Below are 17,300 nucleotides of genomic sequence, written 5' to 3'. Positions count from 1 at the left end.
TCCAGCCTGCCAGTGTCTTTCTTGCAGTAGACAGTAAATATTCACAGTTATACACAGACAAGCATGTACTGTAAGGTTACATGTAATAAGGTATAGCATAAACGTTTCCTTCACTTGTTTTTATTGATGTTACTGATAACCACAGTTAATTGTGTGTAATGTGAGGTTTAACTGGTAAACTGAAAGAATGAGGAACAAAATGTTTTTGTCAAATTCGTCTTTTTTTTTTAAGATCAACTTAAGTCATAACTCTGACATCACATTGTCGTCATCACAGGTTCATTCATTTACAAAATCAACTCAATGTCCGTGCAACAGAATACAAAAAAAAAGCGAGAAATATTTATAAATATAAACAAGTTGTCTCTTAAGAACATGTAACGCTTCCAAAATAAAAAAAACACATAAAACAGTCACAAACTTTGGAAACTTCAAACTTTCATAAATATCCAAACTGTTCTTGCTTTTCCAGCAAGAAAACAAACAAAAAATTGGTCCTCTCTCACTTCTTCTTGCTCGGCTTAGTCGTGCTGAAGCTTGTAGCTGACGGAGGCAGCAATCTGACTGTGGACACTTTGTTTCTTTCCGTTGACGATGAGCAGCAGAGGCGAGTCCACTCGTATACTTCTGAAGTCAAACGACTGCCAGAGAGGAGAGAGGCGAGAAGTGAGAGTCAGACAATGAAACAGACGTTTTTCAGTAACTTTTCTGAAATTAATGCGTGTAACTGACCTTATCTTTATGTGTTATACTGTGTCGTTTGACCTGAGGTTCAGGAACGACTACACTGTCTCCTATCAAGACACCCCAGCTGTTGGCTGTGTTGTAAACCATCACCACCATGCAAGTCTCCTCGCTGTCCACCATACCGAACGCACTGAGGAAAAGACAAAATCACATTTTACTCTTCTTCCACCATCACACAAAGACTGAAGAAAACTGCATGAGGACAAGTGGACTGTTATTAATAACAAGGAGCGGTACTCACAATGACATGCGACCCTCAGAGGCCAGGCTGAACACCACCTTGCCCAAGGCGGCCACCCCAGCGTTGTGGCCGTGGGAGAGGGAGGAAAGAGTCCGAGGCTCCAGGCTGCCCACACGGCCTGTGGGGGAACGAAACTGAGGGGAGGAGCAGGGACCCAAAGCCGACGTGTTTAGGTTAGAGAGCATGTTCCTTAACCGACGTGCCTTTACCGTCCCCTGAGGAGAAACACAGACTGAAGGTTAGTCCCAAAACAAGTAATATGGCTGCACTGTGCTGCCACCTTGTGGTAAAAAAGACAATGAGGTGACCAACCCATTCTCTTACCTTGTTCTGTGCAAGTTTTGTGACTTTCTCCAGATACTCCAACAGCATCTTCTCTTTCTCTGGAGGCTCCTCCCAGCCCGGATCAAGTGCTGCCGCTCGGGTGTAGCCGTCAAGCGCCGACCCGAACATCTCCTCGTACTGGAATAGTGTGGCTCGGTTGAAATGCAGCTCCGGGTAACAACAGGCAGCTCTGTCCACTTTCTCCTACAAAGTCGGGAGAAGAGTAAAATATTATTACAGAAGTTGAGTTGAACTGGAATTAAATGTGTGTGTGTGTGTGTGTATATATATACTCACAGATTGAGCATAGGCACTAAGAGCTTGCTGAGAAAACTGAGGATTCTGTCCGCAGTTGAAAAACAGGGACACGTAGGCATTTCCCAGGATATCTATAAAAACAACATAAAGTGCAATTTTGTTTAATTACGTGCATGACAGCAACATTTGTGTGATGACTGTTATTATTTCTGGAATTATAGGAACACTGCCTCCTTGAGACTGTGACACTCTACTCACACCAGGACGTCCCGTCTGTGACATCTAGTTGGACAGCTTGTCGGGCCATGTCCACGCTCTCCATAACCTGTTTGCTATGTGCGTTGCTGTTCGCCGCTGGCAGCTGCCTCAGCACCATGGACAGGTTACGTAGAGACACTTTGTTCTTGCTCTACAGATGCAATATATATATATAAATATACATACATTGCTGAAAATGTTCTCAATCCTGGCTTTTGATATTCATACATCCCTCTCTTTGTTTACTGTACCTGCTGCAATGCTCCCGTGAAACAGTTCTTAGAACCAGTAAAGTCTCCTTTTTTCCAGTACTGCTCCCCCAATGTGTTCCAGCCATCAACCAGGCCAGGCTCCAGCTTCACAGCCCGGGAAAGGCACGTCTCTGCCACAGCACTGAAGTCTGGAGCTACGTTCAGACACCTGCCTTTCTGCAGCAGAAACTCTGCTTTGTGTTTGTAGAGATCTGTAAGAACAGAAGTACGTGAGATACAGTGGGCGTCAGAGATGTTCTGCAAACTGAAAATGCAGTGCGTAAAACAATCATCACCTTCTTTCTCTTCCAGCTTCTTCAGCGTTTTCTCCATTTCCTGCGCGACATCACTCTGCTTCCGCCCGGCTTCCTCCAGGCTGTGAGTCTCAAAATAGCAGTCTCTAAAATGATGCAGTTCATCCACAAGCTCCTGTAATTGAAGGGAGCATGGAGAGGGAGGGGGGGAGAGGGAGGGAATTAAAAATAGACCAAAGGCACATTTCCTCACAGCTAAATCTGTCTGTGTCACACGAGTGAGTTTGTTCAAATTAGGACAATCATTTGCTCGATTGAACAAAGAATGTTATTGGTTTGAATCCCTGTGTCTGAGTGGGTTTTCTCCGGGTCCTGCAGGTTATGTTATTTGGAGACTTTAAATTGACCATAGGTGTGAGCGGTTGTGGTCTGTGATGGGCTGGGGATGTGACAGGGTGCACGTGCAAGAGGCAGGTGGATAAAGGAAGAGCGGTGTATAAATAATTGATGGATGATTTGCTATTGGGGATACACCGGCATATTATTAATATTTGGTATTTGTAATGTTTATTCTTTTAAATGTTGCCGAGTAGAAATCAGTATGTTATTGGTTTGGTTATGTTCGCTGACAATACTTGAATATGGAAGAAAGGCAGATTTATAATAATATTAGGTTGTTTCCTAATTTAACCTATGCACCTGTATTCGTCCTGGTGGTGTGTTTACTGATAAATGATTGGAGGCAATGAGGGCTCAATAAATATGACATTTATATTTGATGTAGGTTTAATCTGAGTGATATGTCAGAATAGTTAGTTTGGTGCCTCCAGACAATCTGGTGACAGAAAGTGGAAGAAACAATCCTCGCTAACATTACACGTGTATCATGTAGAAGAATGAATGATGTGTGTCTTCACATTTACTGTGACAAAAGCTTGAATACACCAGACAGTTGTTATAGTAACAAGCTGACGGGAACACAACACGCGAACGAGTGCCACACAATAACACACGACAGCTGCGGACACACAGTGAGGTTTAAACACCCGCGTAGATCCTAAAACTCAGGACTTGCCTTGAAAACCTGCAGCTCGTTGTTGTCTGTCGCTGGCTCGCCGCTCTTCTCGTCTTCCGCCATCTTTGCCCTGAAGGAGCCGGAGCCCGTTCGCAGCAGGAGACGAGGAGCTCGACGATGCGACTCACGGATACAAACTCTTTAAATGAGAGGCCGCGCTGCTGAGCCGCGGGGGGGAAAGTTTCATTTCTTCATTAATGATCGGGGATGCGATGGAGGTTTTAGCGCAGAGGAAACGGGGGGGATCTTAATTTCAGTGACGCCGGAAGTCGGAGTAGTCCGCACTGAAAATGATTCCCCTCCTCAAGAATAAACGTTTTACTGCAGAGTTTCAATTTCCTAAAATACTCAGAGTCACGTTTTATTTATGTAATCGTGATAACCCCACCCGAAACATGTCAAACAAGCGCCAGATGTATTATTTTTGCTTTGAGGCGGAACCTTTCACCCCAGCTGCTGCTCCGACACGTTTCCCCAGCGTACCGGACCTGCTGGCTCTCTGCAGGGCGGTCTGTGTGTGTTTGTGTGTCGGTCCGTGCCGCCGGGTCGACTCATTCCTGCGGGTGTTGTTGTGTTCTGTCGCCGTCGAAGGCAGCTCGTCATGTCGGACACGTGGAGCAACATCCAGGCGCACAAGAAGCAGCTGGACTCTCTGCGGGAGAGGCTGCAGCGGCGGCGGAAGGACCCAGCGCAACTGTCGGGTACGGTCCGAGCCGGGGGTTCGAAAGCAACCGGTGTAATTCTTTATCAGTCATGAATCAGGTGGAAAAGTTCTCTGTTGAAGTATAATTGACTCACATGGATAAAAAATGGAAGTTTGTTGTGATCAGAAGCTTCTGGGATGTTTTCATTTTAACTGCGTTTATCAGAAAATACTGTGAAATGTTGAATCAACACACGATCACACCAGCGGGGCAGCTGTCAAACTTTCACTTCACCTGAAAGTTGCATCTACTTTTGCAGTTGATTATTTGAATATAGATTGAAGCTCAGTTGTAAAATTAGCCTTCACAGTCCACAGTCTATCAAATAAAGATAACAACTTGAATTCCCCAATAAATAGATAGTTATAATTAATAGCCCTATAAAATCAAAATGCCAATGTCCCTATTTATGTTTTCATTAATTGGTCAACCATTTATTCTATAAAATATAAAAGATAGAAAACACTAAACAAGTTCCCAACCCAAAGAAAGCTGAGCCAAATAATATTTCACTGTTTGTTTGACAAAGAACCTAAACAACAAATTCAAAGTCAAAATGATTGTTGGTTAATTTAATTCGATGTGTGAGGGCCAGCTCTGTGTCACTTAAAAACCAACTCAGGGCTTTAACAACTTTAACTCCCTTCTCCACCATGTAGATGGCGGAGGCAGCACAGAGAGTTCCACAGTCAGGAGCGACAGCCCAGCTCCGTCAACTCCTGTCACCTCTCAGGAGCAGACAGAGAAACCACCAGATCCTGAACTGGAGAAGAGGCTGCTGGGATATCTGTCTGATCTGAGTCTATCACACCCTACAGACTCTCTCGCAATCATGACGGAACTCAACAGCGTGAGTCTGTTTTTGAGTGTCCAGGAGTTTTATATAGGAAAGCCATCATGTCTGTGTCATATTGACAATTTGATTTACTGTTTTATTTAATTTTGTTCTATTTGTTTGTTGCTCACAGTCTGAATCCGCTGTTAGTCACGGGTGCATCCAGAGTCTGCTGCTCAAATTCTCAGCTCAGGAGCTCATCGAGGTCCGTCAGTCCACCTCAGCCTCTTCCTCCTCAGCCTCCTCCTCCACGGTCGTCATAGCTGTGGACCACACAAAACTATGGGCTATGATAGGCACTGGGGCTGGAGCCCAACGGACTGGCATCAAGAGAAAAGCAGAGGATCAAACCCACAACAAAAGAGCTGCAGGCTTCTCGCCCTCGCTACAGAGCTCTGCTTCTCCGCCACACTCATCTGCCACCTCTATAACGCCGGCTTCCACCTCACAGCTGGCAGGGCCTTCAGCATCAGGGAGCGGGGCGGACAAGAAGGGCAGGAGCAGTAAAAGCCAGTCATCTCATGTAGACATGGAGATCGAGAGCCTCTTGAACCAGCAGTCCACAAAAGAGCAGCAGAGCAAGAAGGTAATGATGATTATTGTGACCAGAGAAATGTTCAACTGTGACATCACACGGATGTTGTTGTGGACGTTTTCTGGAAGCTGGTGAAAGGAGAGTTTAATTTAGACTTGATGCATCAAGGAGACCAGAAGTTGGAACAATATACAGAGTAACATGAGCAATTGTCACCCACAAGTCTGAAGATGTCTCCCACAGCTTCCCCATATATCTTCTTCTACTTGTGTCATGCTGTCACTCTCTATGCAACATGTGTTCGCATCCTGTTGGATAGTTAAGCCTATAGCCTGCATTCCTAAATCCCATTGTGTCCTTATTTCTAGCCACGAGTGTAATACACAAAAGACTTGGAGTTTGTCTGACTGGGCATCTGAGTTAGATACGAAGGTCCCTGAGCGTAGACACTACAATGTCCTGTTGGTTGTCCCTTTATCTATAACCTGACCTTGGGTACTGCTTGTTGAGAGAAGGGAGTGTCTGTGGAACGAGGCAGTCCCCACTCTCCCAATGGGGCACTGATGCAATGTTCCAAAACCTCTCAACCCATGTTATTTGTGCGCAGGTGAGCAGAGAGATTCTGGAGCTGCTAAATGCCAGCACAGCCAAGGAGCAGTCCATTGTGGAGAAGTTTCGGTCTCGAGGCCGAGCTCAGGTCCAAGAGTTCTGCGATCACGGGACCAAAGAGGAGTGCGTGCGCTCCGGGGACACACCGCAGCCATGCACCAAGCTACATTTCCGGTCAGTGATTCTCAGCATACTTTAAATAATCAGAAAGCAGTGATATATATATATAATCTATATAAAAACAAACAATAATTGAATGTTCTGTTCATGCATTGGTCCTGGTCCTTGAACTCCTTTGCCTCTGCTACAATAAAGACTTAAGGTTGACAGATTATTTATTGAACCATATTTCTGATTTCACAAATACAAAATGTATTTACTGTTAAGATTCAGAGTATTACACCTAATTTAGATAAACGATGATCTTGAACTTCAGTGTTTATACTCAGTTTGGTCTGCAGAGGGCACTGTAATAAAGGTAAAAGAAGGATTATGCCTCTTAGTTGCAGTTAAATTAAAATATTTGATGTCTGGAGTTTCTCCTCATACAAAATACCTGAGAAGATCAATAACTACATCTGCAATCATTGATTGATTGATGATTATTCTTCACTCAGTCGCATCATCAACAAGCACACGGACGAAAGCCTGGGCGACTGCTCCTTCCTCAACACGTGTTTCCACATGGACACCTGCAAATACGTCCACTATGAGATCGACAGCCCTCCTGAGGCTGAGGGGAGTCTGCTCGGGCCCCAGGCTGGAACCACGGAGCTCGGCCTCCACGCCGAGGATGCAGACAGCGATGAGGGCAAGCTTTTCCCTTCACAGGTGAGGGAGAGAGCGTGGAGAGGTGAGGGGAGAAGATGGTGTGGGATAGCATGGTTGTTAATACTCTTGTGCTTTTGTTTGTCGCAGTGGATCTGCTGTGATATCCGTTTCTTAGACGTTTCCATCCTGGGTAAGTTTGCTGTGGTGATGGCCGACCCTCCCTGGGATATCCACATGGAGCTGCCCTATGGAACTCTGACCGACGACGAGATGAGAAAACTCAACATCCCCATCCTGCAGGACGATGGCTTCCTCTTCCTCTGGGTCACCGGCAGGTAAGTAATGAGGGATTGCTCTCTCCAGGTTCGGGGTGAGTTTCTTTACCGCCCAAAAGTTAAATACTTAGTTTAATAGTATTAGTAATGAGATTCTTGGTGTCTAAGATTATTTAGTCTGCAAAAGGTTTAAAGGGGTTGAACCTGCATAGTAACACATTGATAAGAGAATCCTCATGAAGTTTTACTTTGTTAAAGTGTTCCCTGCTTCTTTCCTTCCAGGGCTATGGAGTTAGGCAGAGAGTGCCTCAGTCTTTGGGGGTGAGTCTCTCCTTCCGTTTATCTCTCGTTTTTATTTGCACCCCATTTGATTTCATGTTTTGAAATGTTTCCTCTCTTCGTTGCTTTATTTATTCAGTTATGAGCGTGTTGATGAAATCATATGGGTGAAAACCAACCAGCTGCAGAGAATCATCCGCACTGGGAGAACGGGCCATTGGCTGAACCATGGGAAGGAACACTGTCTGGTAAGTTTACATGTAAATCATCTTTTATCCTTCGTTTCAATCTGTCACAGTTGAAGAGTCTCCATGTATTTTAATTTTTGGTCATTAGAGATCTGTCTCATAGCTAGAAGGTTTTTGAAGGAAGTTACTGAGCTGCTGCTCCATTTTTATTCTTTCCAGTGCATGTTAATGATGATATTAATGCTTTGTTTTATATTGAAGACATGTGATTTGTTTCTCTTCAGGTGGGGGTGAAGGGAAACCCGCAGGGATTCAATAGAGGTCTGGACTGTGATGTCATTGTGGCCGAGGTAAACATCTTTTTCTTCTGTCAAACATGCTGCAGGTACCTCATCCAGCTCCGTCAGCCTGAAACCTCTGCTTTATTAAACTCTGCTCGCTTTCTCTCTCTAGGTTCGCTCCACCAGTCACAAACCAGATGAAATCTACGGCATGATAGAGAGACTCTCGCCCGGCACCCGGAAGATTGAGCTGTTCGGTCGACCCCACAACGTCCAGCCCAACTGGTAATTCAGTCATTTTCTCTAGATCTTTTACACTGATGTATGTTCAAGTGCTTATTTGTACGGTAAGTGTTGTTTTCATTTGTTATTTGATGCTGTGAAAACAGAGTGATATGTCATTATTGACTGACTCACGACTGGTCTAGCGCTTGTATTGTCGGGACCTCGATACAGCGGCTCCATCCCCTGATTGCTACTGGCTCCGAATGACATCATTTCTGTATAGTGGGGGGAAGTTGCGACACGTCGTCCATCTTACTTTACAGTATGATTTACACCGATTGTTCCTGCTTTCCATTGTTCCCCCTCCAGGGTAACTCTTGGAAACCAGCTTGATGGAATTCATCTTCTGGATCCTGAGGTCGTGGCTCGGTTCAAGAAGCGTTATCCAGACGGCGTCATCTCCAAACCTTAAAACATGCAGTGATGAGGTCATCTGTGGACTTAGGTCTGGAGAAGTTTGTCTATAGGTTGTTTTTGTTCAATTTTGTTCATTTTTTTTTTTTTTTTTATATCTGGAACTATTTTTTAAAATAAATATTGTGAACAAGATGCATCGTCTGTGTCTTGGTTAAGAAATGAAACCCCATTAAGGATGTGTGTGTGAGAATGTTTGTGATTAAAGCAGAAACAACTTTTACCATCAATAAAAACACACGAGGCATTTTGAATGTACATTCTTATTTTGTTAGTCAAGAATAAAGATATTTTCTTTTTACATTCTGTGGATTCGAAAAGCCGATGATTTGCATTAAAGGACAAAAAAGCAGGTTTTCGGAGTCAGCGCTGACATTCACATCTGTTCATTTTAGAACTCTGCTTATCTTCAACAAAGGGTTCGTTGAAAACACATTTTAATATCAAATGCACCCGGGAGTGTTTTAATTATAAAAATATAAAGACAGAATGAGCTGAAGCCAAGTGTAACTTACAAAATACCAACGAGAAATGTAAAAGCTGTGCAGCTCAGTTCACATAATGTGGAAGAGGATGTAACGAGAGGCAGCTGTTGAACATCCTCAAACCTGCAAATATAATACAGCATGTCAACCTGACCCCGGTACGTTTCTGCTATAATTAGGATTCATTCCTTTTGAAAAGCAGGGTTTTGTGTCATAGGGCAGGATTAGAAAGTTAACTCAATGCATATTAGAAGAAATGTCAAAATATGATTAATGCGAGATTCAAACTGAGATGTTAATGTCCATACTTTGCCTCATCCTGCTTTATGAAGAGCCATGATGTCATCTGCATTTTGAAAAATAAAATACTGTGTTTTCCTCACAAAAGTTGACAGAAAAGAAATTAAAACAGGACAGTAGAAAAACAAAAACTCTTTTCCCACCTCCTCAAAAAAAAGAAAAAGAATAATGCACTTGTTGGTGTTGAATGTTGTAAACAATCTCCGTTGTCTCCTCTTTCTTCAGTATTCTGTCCATTAGGGCAGTGGATCCACTCCATGAAGTACTCTGAAGTCTGAAAGCAATAAAGCTGGAAACTAAGGCTATTTCAGTGTTTCTGAATCTAATAAATCATTAAGAGATATTTGTTGGCAGCAAAGACCGACGGGTCAAAATGTGAATTGTGGCCTGTTCGCAGTTCCCGCTGATCTCGTCTGCAACCACAGACTCCGCACGTGAGTGGTCAGTGGAAAAATGTGATGCTGGAGTCCATTTATCTCCTCCGCAGAACCTTGTCCTCCTTTCAGTAGGTGGCGTCCACTGCGTTGATGTTGCTGTCGAGCTGGTGTCTGAACGACAGCCTGGCCTTGGTGGAGAAGTAGATCTGGGAGCCCCGACTGAGGCCCCCCGCTCCTTCGCTGTCGCTGCCCCAGGATGTCGTCGAGGACAGACGGGGCTTCATCTCCTCGAGGGGAACTGAGGGAAGAAGATACAGAAGGTCAGGCTTTAGTTGACTGTACTGCTTTTTATCCACTTTATATTTGACTTTCTCAAATAGACTGTACTTGCTCCTCACCTGCGGGTGGAGGGCACTGCCTGCTCTTGCAGCGCTCTTTACAGCGTCTGTAGAATGGGAAACACTGCAGCATCTTCACACCCATGACCGAGGCGTCTGTGGAGAGAAGAGGATGGACAGACGAATAAATATAAACGAAAGGAAAAGCCTTCTCTCACATTTGAAGTAAACAGCATTTCCCAGCATGCCCAGTTCCCCACATTTAAGCCGCCTGACAGCAGATCTGAGAGCGGCTGCCGGTTGACAGCGCCTCATCTCCTTATCAGGTCACAGATTAATGGATTTAAGATAATGCACTTCTGCAACATGATAGCCTAATGAAAGCTGACAATATCAGCAGTGAGTGGCAGGGTGACCCAGCGACCAGCCAATCACTCACTAATGACAGTACCAATCATCATCATCATCATCATCATCATCATCATCATCCTGTCCACTGTCTAATCCTGGAAAAAGGGCGTCACTGGTATTCAGCAGCCAGAGACAGTGATTAGCTCTCAAACAGATTTACATAGGTCACCTGATGTGTGAGAGCTTTGATTAACAAGTGGATGAATTCATGAGGCTGTGGCTTTTGGTTTGAAGACAATTAAAAGCTTAGGTTCCCCAAACTTTTGCTCTGCAGCCGAGAGTCAAGCTGGACTCAGATGGCAGCTGCCTGTATGTTCTGTCAAAGCGTCAACCTGAAGCCTCTTTGTCCCGCGCCATCTTGTTTTTCAAAACCAGAAGTAACCATATTTGGAGGAGCAGGGGGGGGACGATACTAACTGTCAATCACGCCCCAGTGCACTGTGCTTTATCGTCTATCTGACTCTGTACGGACAAAATGAACATCGTGTTGACTCTACGAACATTTTATCCAGTCAGACAATAGAGACTTATCCTCAGCTGCAAGTAATTCAAATAGCTCATTTCCCTGAGGACCGTCCTTCGATTTGTGTCACCTCAGCGAGATAAGATAAAGTCAGGGTCATACGATAGTGCCGAGCTTTATTTGCTTAGAGTGAAGAAAAAAAACCCAATATTTATTTTAGTCTAATCAGGTTAAGAAATGGGTCAGGAGAAGTGGAGCAGAGGGAGGTGATGGAGCTCAACACATTCTATTGTATGAGTGAGAAGAAAGATTAAAGCTCCTGCACATTAAACTTTACCTGATCAAACATCAGTAGAGTCAGGCATAGTTTAAATAATATAATGTAATGATAATATTAGGATGGATGGTTTTATACAGAACACACTCAATGAGACCTGGACTGGTTTACTTACCTCTAAACTAAAGAGAATAAAACTAAAGAATGCAGATGAAACGACCACTTAAAAAAGAAAAAGCACCAAGAGAGAAAATATTTTGTCAAATGACCACAAAAGACACTAAATGAGTCACAACAGTGAAGCGCAACAACTACAACAAGATGCCAAACAACCACAGAGACGCAAACAAGAATTTAGGATTCAATGAAGAAGCAAAACACAACGTGACCACAAAGAGTTTTCAGTGTTTCCCTGCAGAGGAGGAGAGTTTCTCAGAATCCTTCATGGCTGTGAACGTTTTAGAGCAGATAGGTATTTATACTCTTTTATGTTATGATATTTAAACTTGTTACAGTAGCATTGATTACTTATGTAAAACATTTTGTTATTAACATATTTATTAATGCTCTGACCCCCTCATTCACTGCCCCTGCATGCACTGAAGTGTGACATTAGAATGAGTGTTAGTGCACATTGTTTCGTCAAAGCAGTCAGTGTTCCATCAAATTTGAATTAAAAACGTCCCAGCAATTTGTCAATGTATTTTCGCTGTGGTGCATTTTCATCAAAACCCTCCCTGCAGGGTCTGAAACAAAGCGCCAGCCTTGTCGGTCTGATGAGTAAAACCAACTACTGTGATTATCCACTGAGCCCCATTGTTCCCTAATCACAGAGGGAGAGATTTGGATATCTGATGACAAACTGTGAACTATGACTGCAACATGAAGGAGGCCAGTGTTGGACTAACTTCTCTCTTTTCCCTCTTCCCTCCCCCCCCCCCCCCCCCCCTCCACTGTTTACTGCTAATCCCGCGTGCTGCTCGACTCTGTGAGGCAATCGCGTGGAGACGTGACGGCTCACACGTTCCGTTCACACTCACCCAGAGACATAGAGAGTGTGCTGCAGACAAGTCAGAGGAGAGAGGGCTGCAGTAAGTGAACATCCTCTAAATCCACACATGCTCTGTTTCTCTTGTTTCTCGTGCACCTCCCTTCTCTGTTTCCCTCAGATGTGCCTCTGAAATCCAATCCCATTTACACACACAGTGAGGCCATTATGGTGGTGGTCAATGCAGAGGCTCTCACATTATAGCACACACTGTAAACAGAGGAAGCGCAGGGAGAGTGTGAACCAAACAGCTTCTCACATGAAGTTAGAATTATGACTGAGCAGATGTAAGAAATTCTAATTATTGTTGTCTCATTAGGACCAAACTTTGGTCCCCATGAGGTCTACTGGTGCTGACAGTGTGTATGCTGGAAAATTGGCAACAATACACACACACACACACACACACACACACACACACACACACACACACACACACACACACACACACACACACTACTAAGTGCCTGGTCAATGGTGAGGAATTTTGGCCTGAGACCATGATTGGTTGTGGGGGTCTGGCAGCATGCAGCACCCTGGTAGGCTGAAGGAGAAAAACAACCTCAGATGGCAAACATGCACAACTACACGCACACACATGCACGCACACACACACACACGCACAGTACACCCACACTGACTGCAGAGAGCAAACACTAGAAGAAGACCAGAGGCCTCTAGATGTGGAAGGTTGTTGTTGTTATTATTAGATATAGTTGGTTAATTATTGCACAGACCTGAGACATATTAGTACACAGGTTGACTGGACACGTGATGTGTTTAGAAATGTATGTATTGATTGATTAGTCGATTGGTTTGAGTTAAAGAGCTAAGGCAGAGAAGAGGAAGTCAAAATTTACCAAATAAGCGCAGGGCAGGTTATGGAGGGAAGTAAATGGAAAAGGAACTGAAACTTGTGCTTGACCCGTTTTTCTCTTCTGCATGCAGCCGGTGCGTGCAATGCACAGTGTTGGGATAATGTGGCTTTACTCGTTCATTCAGTGGCGTCCTGTCGTTGGAGGTGACAATCACACAATCCCTCCAGGGAAACATGACTGAGCGGCCTTTGACTTGTGATTTATTTTCTGTGCTTTGTCGAGTGCGGCAGGTTTTCATCACTCTGAAGGTGTGTCGGTGCAGGAGTGTTTTTAAAGGGGAGTTTGTTGGAGAGTTAAATATGATGCCCTACATATTTAAATATACTTTTACATGTCGTTAGACAACTCCCCCTCTGTCCTCACTCAGCCCCTTATCAGCTCTGTAAACACTGTTAAAACAGGCAGCAGAGCTCATGTGCTTAAAGTGACGCGATAAGAATCTTCCTGGAGCTCCACATTTCCACTGAACCGGCCTTTTCATGCTCTGTCCCTGGGGCTCTGTGAAAGAGAATGTGTGGTTCTGTGTCCCTGCCCTCTGCACAAAGCTCCACACAGGCCTGACAGGGTGGATGACGCACACACTGTGCACGTATACCTGCACGAGTGTGTGTTTGTCTGTCGATAGCAGTGTACAGTTCTCTTTCATTCATGTATTTAGGCTCGTCTGCAGCTCTGATATAAGAGAGATGTCAATAATATCACTGATGGAACATGACTCAAATACATTTACTACTTTGCTCAATTACACTTTATAGACACATTAATCTTCATATTGCTTCACTGCAGTTAAGATGCAAAGGTTGTACTTTTGCTGCTGTGCCTTAATGTGACATGTTAAATATTGCTGCAGCTGTTTAAAAGATTATAATAAAAATAACCCATAGTACAATAACGTGTTGTTAAAATCAGCTCCAGATATTATGCTACGTAATCAAACTGTTGTGTACTTTTTAATGCATCGGTAAATACAGTCCAGTCATATAACAGACAGCAGTAAATATGTGTATGTGCTTTTACTGAAGTGTAAGTTTGACTGCAGGGGTTTAAGAGACGCTATGAAAATGATTGTTACGTGAACTAGGTCAAAACTCTAGGTAAACCCTCCTCTTCACATTTTACTCATGACAACAAAATTAACCAAACTATTTAAACCCTCTTTTAATCAGAATGGAACTTGTATTCATCCTTATTTAGGTGTATTACTCTTTATACACAGAAATGAATTCATATAAATTCTGAAGCTTAGTACCTGAAGCCTTTTGCTTACACCCTCTGCCTCCGAATAACTTCCCCTCAGTCTCTAACCTGTCACTGAATATTTGTCACTTTTACTTCAACACAGACACTAAATAGTGGTTTTGCACATTTTGATTTCCTTCCACGCCTTTATTTTACATATTTATACACTGTACTCAGCTGCATTACGACTCTGTAATTCCAACTTTTCCCTGCCTCTGATTTATTTTGGTAACTCTCGTGCACGAGGTGGAGAGTCTCCGCGCGCGCTGGAGGTGGAAGGTTGAATGAGAGGCTGCGCCAGACAGGTTAATCTGAGCTTTCATCTGGAGCACTACACGAATCACTTATCCCTTGTCTGTCTCCGAGAATAAACAATCACAGACTGGCTTGTTGGTGCATCTGAAGTGCGAGGAAGTGGAAGAATTAGTTTTAAATATATCTGAAGAGAACATCAATTATGAAGCTGCAGTCAGAGAGCAGCAGATGGCGGGTTCAGGCGTGCAAAATAAAAGTTGACCTGAGGTTTTCACAAACAGCAGCAGAGCAGAGAAGACATGAGGCTTATTTATGAGCAGGACCCCTCCCCCTGACACACCCCCTGCTCCACAGTAAAAAAAAAAACAGATTATTTTATCATCCTGACCTTTAATTTGGCCAAAACAGCTTTTCTTTTTAAAAATCCACTTGTAAATAAACCAAGTTACCTACCTGGTGGAAAAACCTTGTGGAGTAGCAGTGGAAACTGGATGTTCTTGATAATGATCCCCAGCTTCAACACGTCTCTTCTCTCTTCATCTGCTTCCCTTCATTAGAAAGTGGTCCAGTGTGTGTCTGTGTGTGTCTGTGTGTGTCTGTGTGTGTCTGTGTGTGTCCAGGGAGTGCTGCCCAGTACTGTACGTCCTGCTGCGTCCTTATTGCCAATGGAAAGGTTTGTGCAGTGACTGAACTTTAAATAGCTAATCCTCGGAGCACGGTGGGTGAGTGAGTGAGTGAGAGGACACGCCTGCTTTCTCCCTCCCTCACCCTCTGCCTCCATCCCTCCCCCTGCTCTCCTGTCCTCCTCATCTGCATCTCACCCATCCCACATTCTGAACAAACTGCATTCTCCTGCACACCTTGCTCAGTTGTGCCGCCACGTACATGTTCATGCAATTACTCATTGAAGCTGCTCATCAAACTAATAAATCAGGGTGACAGATTTCAATATTACCTCGAGGAGATAATCACATTCTAACAATAGACCCATTTGTGTTTCAATCACAGATTGAGTGGTGTGTTGATATATCCTGATGCCTCCTCTCCTCCTCCTCCTCGATAAAGACGTCAGAGGTCACCATCGACAGTTGAGCGTCATCCCTGGTTTCTGGCAGCATTTTCTGTTTAACTATATTATTTTACTTTTTTTTACAAGTCCACACATTTACATATTTTAGCAGGTGTTGGAATATAGTTTGAATTGTGTTAAGTCACAGAGATACTCTAGAAATAAAGATTTTCAGCATTAGTATTACTGTGTTATACTTCTACAACTGTAAATCGACTGGATATGGCAGCGAGCAGCTTTAAAATACACATCCAGACTGTAAGAAACACAAGTTAACAGAAACACACTTTCCTCGATGTTAATTTGATGCGATGGTTAGAGAATTAAACATAGTGTGATGCTTAAATTCTGTGAAAACAAAGGGAGGAGGTTTGGATGGTGGGCGTTCATGCATATTATCTAAGTCAGGTTTAAATTAATTCAAACAAAATCCCTGTATGTCCTTACACCTCCACCTGGAGCTTATGATCTCATTGCTGTTGGTTTGTCTGTCAGCAGGATCACTCACAAACCACTCAACCCATTTTCATAATGCAGTGGATGGGTGAGGCGTGACCCAATTCTAGGGCAGATCCGGATAAACGGGCAGATTCAGGATTTTTTAGGTAAGGGGGGGGTAATGAGCTCTACTACTACTATGAGTGCCATTCTAGTTTTCTTAATTAAGAATATTAATTGCCCAAATGCAAAAGTTTGGGTAAAACACATAATATGAGCCTTCAAGAAAAGAAGGAAGTGAATAAAAGGGAGTCCTAGCCGAAGAGGAAATCCCTGTCCTGTTAGAGTGAGAGGTTTTTAATCTGATGTGGATTAAAGATACTGAGAAGAACCAGCAGCCGTCACAGATCCGTGACGGATACGTGACTCTTAAGGTGACAGTGGACACTTTTCTCTGCCTTTATTGACACTTTGTTGTCCATGCAAATTCTCCTCGTGTTCTGCGACAGCCTAAAAACGTACTCTCACATTTGAATCATAGCAGACATGTACACTCCTGTTTCTTGGCTCATTTCAATTTTGATTTGATAGAAACCTGTTGTGAGAGAACAGTGTATAAAGGTAAGAGTCTCGGTGGATTGAATACCAAGCGAATTATGTCTTCATAGAATAAAGGTGTGGTTGGGTGTCGCTTGTCACAAATGATTCTCATACACAAACACATTTGCTTTACCTTCACATCAGTATTGCTTCTTTCAGACACGCGCTGAAGTCCAGATATTCTACTGAAATTATACTGAGGGGCTGTAGGTGAGAACGCAAATGTCAGAGTCAGGAGTCTCCTTAGTCCCCTAGTAAAACATCTGGAGAATGTCCGGAGTTTTTAACACGTGAGAGACGTGAACACGAATATCTCAGTATAGGAGCCATACACATAGGACAAAGTGATCTGCTTGGAAAGAAGATGAGTTTCGAGAGCTTTTCCTGATGTCGTGAACTCGTCTGACTCAGACAACGTCCTGCTGCATATGTGAAAGGCAAAGTCTTTACATGTGAAAGCAGCTTATGTAACGTGCAAACACAAGTCGCTTCAAACTGCCCCGAACCGCCTCAGCATCAGCCTGACCTGCACTGTAAC

General features: G+C 43.6%; 3 protein-coding genes across 3 annotated transcripts; 1 reads left to right on the top strand and 2 right to left on the bottom strand.

Annotated features, from left to right (window-relative positions):
* Positions 1-202: 202 nt before the first annotated feature.
* Positions 203-3,746, bottom strand: ttc5 (tetratricopeptide repeat domain 5). The gene is made up of 9 exons (XM_020095514.2): positions 3,409-3,746; positions 2,376-2,508; positions 2,080-2,291; positions 1,829-1,979; positions 1,610-1,701; positions 1,313-1,516; positions 989-1,203; positions 733-877; positions 203-641 (listed from the first exon to the last, which is right to left on the bottom strand). The coding sequence occupies exons 1-9, from the start codon at positions 3,469-3,471 to the stop codon at positions 522-524; spliced, it is 1,335 nt and encodes a 444-aa protein (XP_019951073.2). The 5' UTR covers positions 3,472-3,746; the 3' UTR covers positions 203-521.
* Positions 3,747-3,771: 25 nt separating this feature from the next.
* On the top strand, positions 3,772-8,838 carry mettl3 (methyltransferase like 3). Its single transcript, XM_020095513.2, has 11 exons — positions 3,772-4,109; positions 4,772-4,962; positions 5,081-5,533; positions 6,090-6,265; positions 6,709-6,922; positions 7,010-7,197; positions 7,420-7,458; positions 7,556-7,664; positions 7,889-7,954; positions 8,058-8,170; positions 8,480-8,838. Exons 1-11 carry the CDS (start codon positions 4,010-4,012, stop codon positions 8,580-8,582), a joined length of 1,752 nt encoding a protein of 583 aa, XP_019951072.1. The 5' UTR covers positions 3,772-4,009; the 3' UTR covers positions 8,583-8,838.
* On the bottom strand, positions 8,832-15,378 carry LOC138406575 (uncharacterized protein C17orf114). Its single transcript, XM_069519132.1, has 3 exons — positions 15,109-15,378; positions 10,145-10,240; positions 8,832-10,044 (listed from the first exon to the last, which is right to left on the bottom strand). Exons 2-3 carry the CDS (start codon positions 10,227-10,229, stop codon positions 9,872-9,874), a joined length of 258 nt encoding a protein of 85 aa, XP_069375233.1. The 5' UTR covers positions 10,230-10,240; positions 15,109-15,378; the 3' UTR covers positions 8,832-9,871.
* Positions 15,379-17,300: the final 1,922 nt, after the last annotated feature.

This window comes from Paralichthys olivaceus, chromosome 22 (genome assembly GCF_024713975.1).
Source record: "Paralichthys olivaceus isolate ysfri-2021 chromosome 22, ASM2471397v2, whole genome shotgun sequence".
NCBI lineage: Eukaryota > Metazoa > Chordata > Actinopteri > Pleuronectiformes > Paralichthyidae > Paralichthys > Paralichthys olivaceus.
Note: the sequence above shows the minus strand (reverse complement) of the source record. Positions and strands in the feature narration are given on the sequence as shown.

Bases quoted from the DNA above. Each gene is read 5' to 3' on its own strand.
- ttc5 (XM_020095514.2), bottom strand. From the start codon at position 3,471: ATGGCGGAAGACGAGAAGAGCGGCGAGCCAGCGACAGACAACAACGAG. The intron at 1,517-1,609 runs GTGAGTATATAT...CCGACTTTGTAG, and splicing joins TTAGTGCCTATGCTCAATCT to GAGAAAGTGGACAGAGCTGC. The intron at 1,204-1,312 runs GTAAGAGAATGG...GTTTCTCCTCAG, and splicing joins CAAAACTTGCACAGAACAAG to GGGACGGTAAAGGCACGTCG.
- mettl3 (XM_020095513.2), top strand. From the start codon at position 4,010: ATGTCGGACACGTGGAGCAACATCCAGGCGCACAAGAAGCAGCTGGAC. The intron at 6,923-7,009 runs GTGAGGGAGAGA...TGTTTGTCGCAG, and splicing joins GCAAGCTTTTCCCTTCACAG to TGGATCTGCTGTGATATCCG. The intron at 8,171-8,479 runs GTAATTCAGTCA...TTCCCCCTCCAG, and splicing joins CACAACGTCCAGCCCAACTG to GGTAACTCTTGGAAACCAGC.
- LOC138406575 (XM_069519132.1), bottom strand. From the start codon at position 10,229: ATGGGTGTGAAGATGCTGCAGTGTTTCCCATTCTACAGACGCTGTAAA. The intron at 10,045-10,144 runs GTGAGGAGCAAG...TTCTTCCCTCAG, and splicing joins GCAGTGCCCTCCACCCGCAG to TTCCCCTCGAGGAGATGAAG.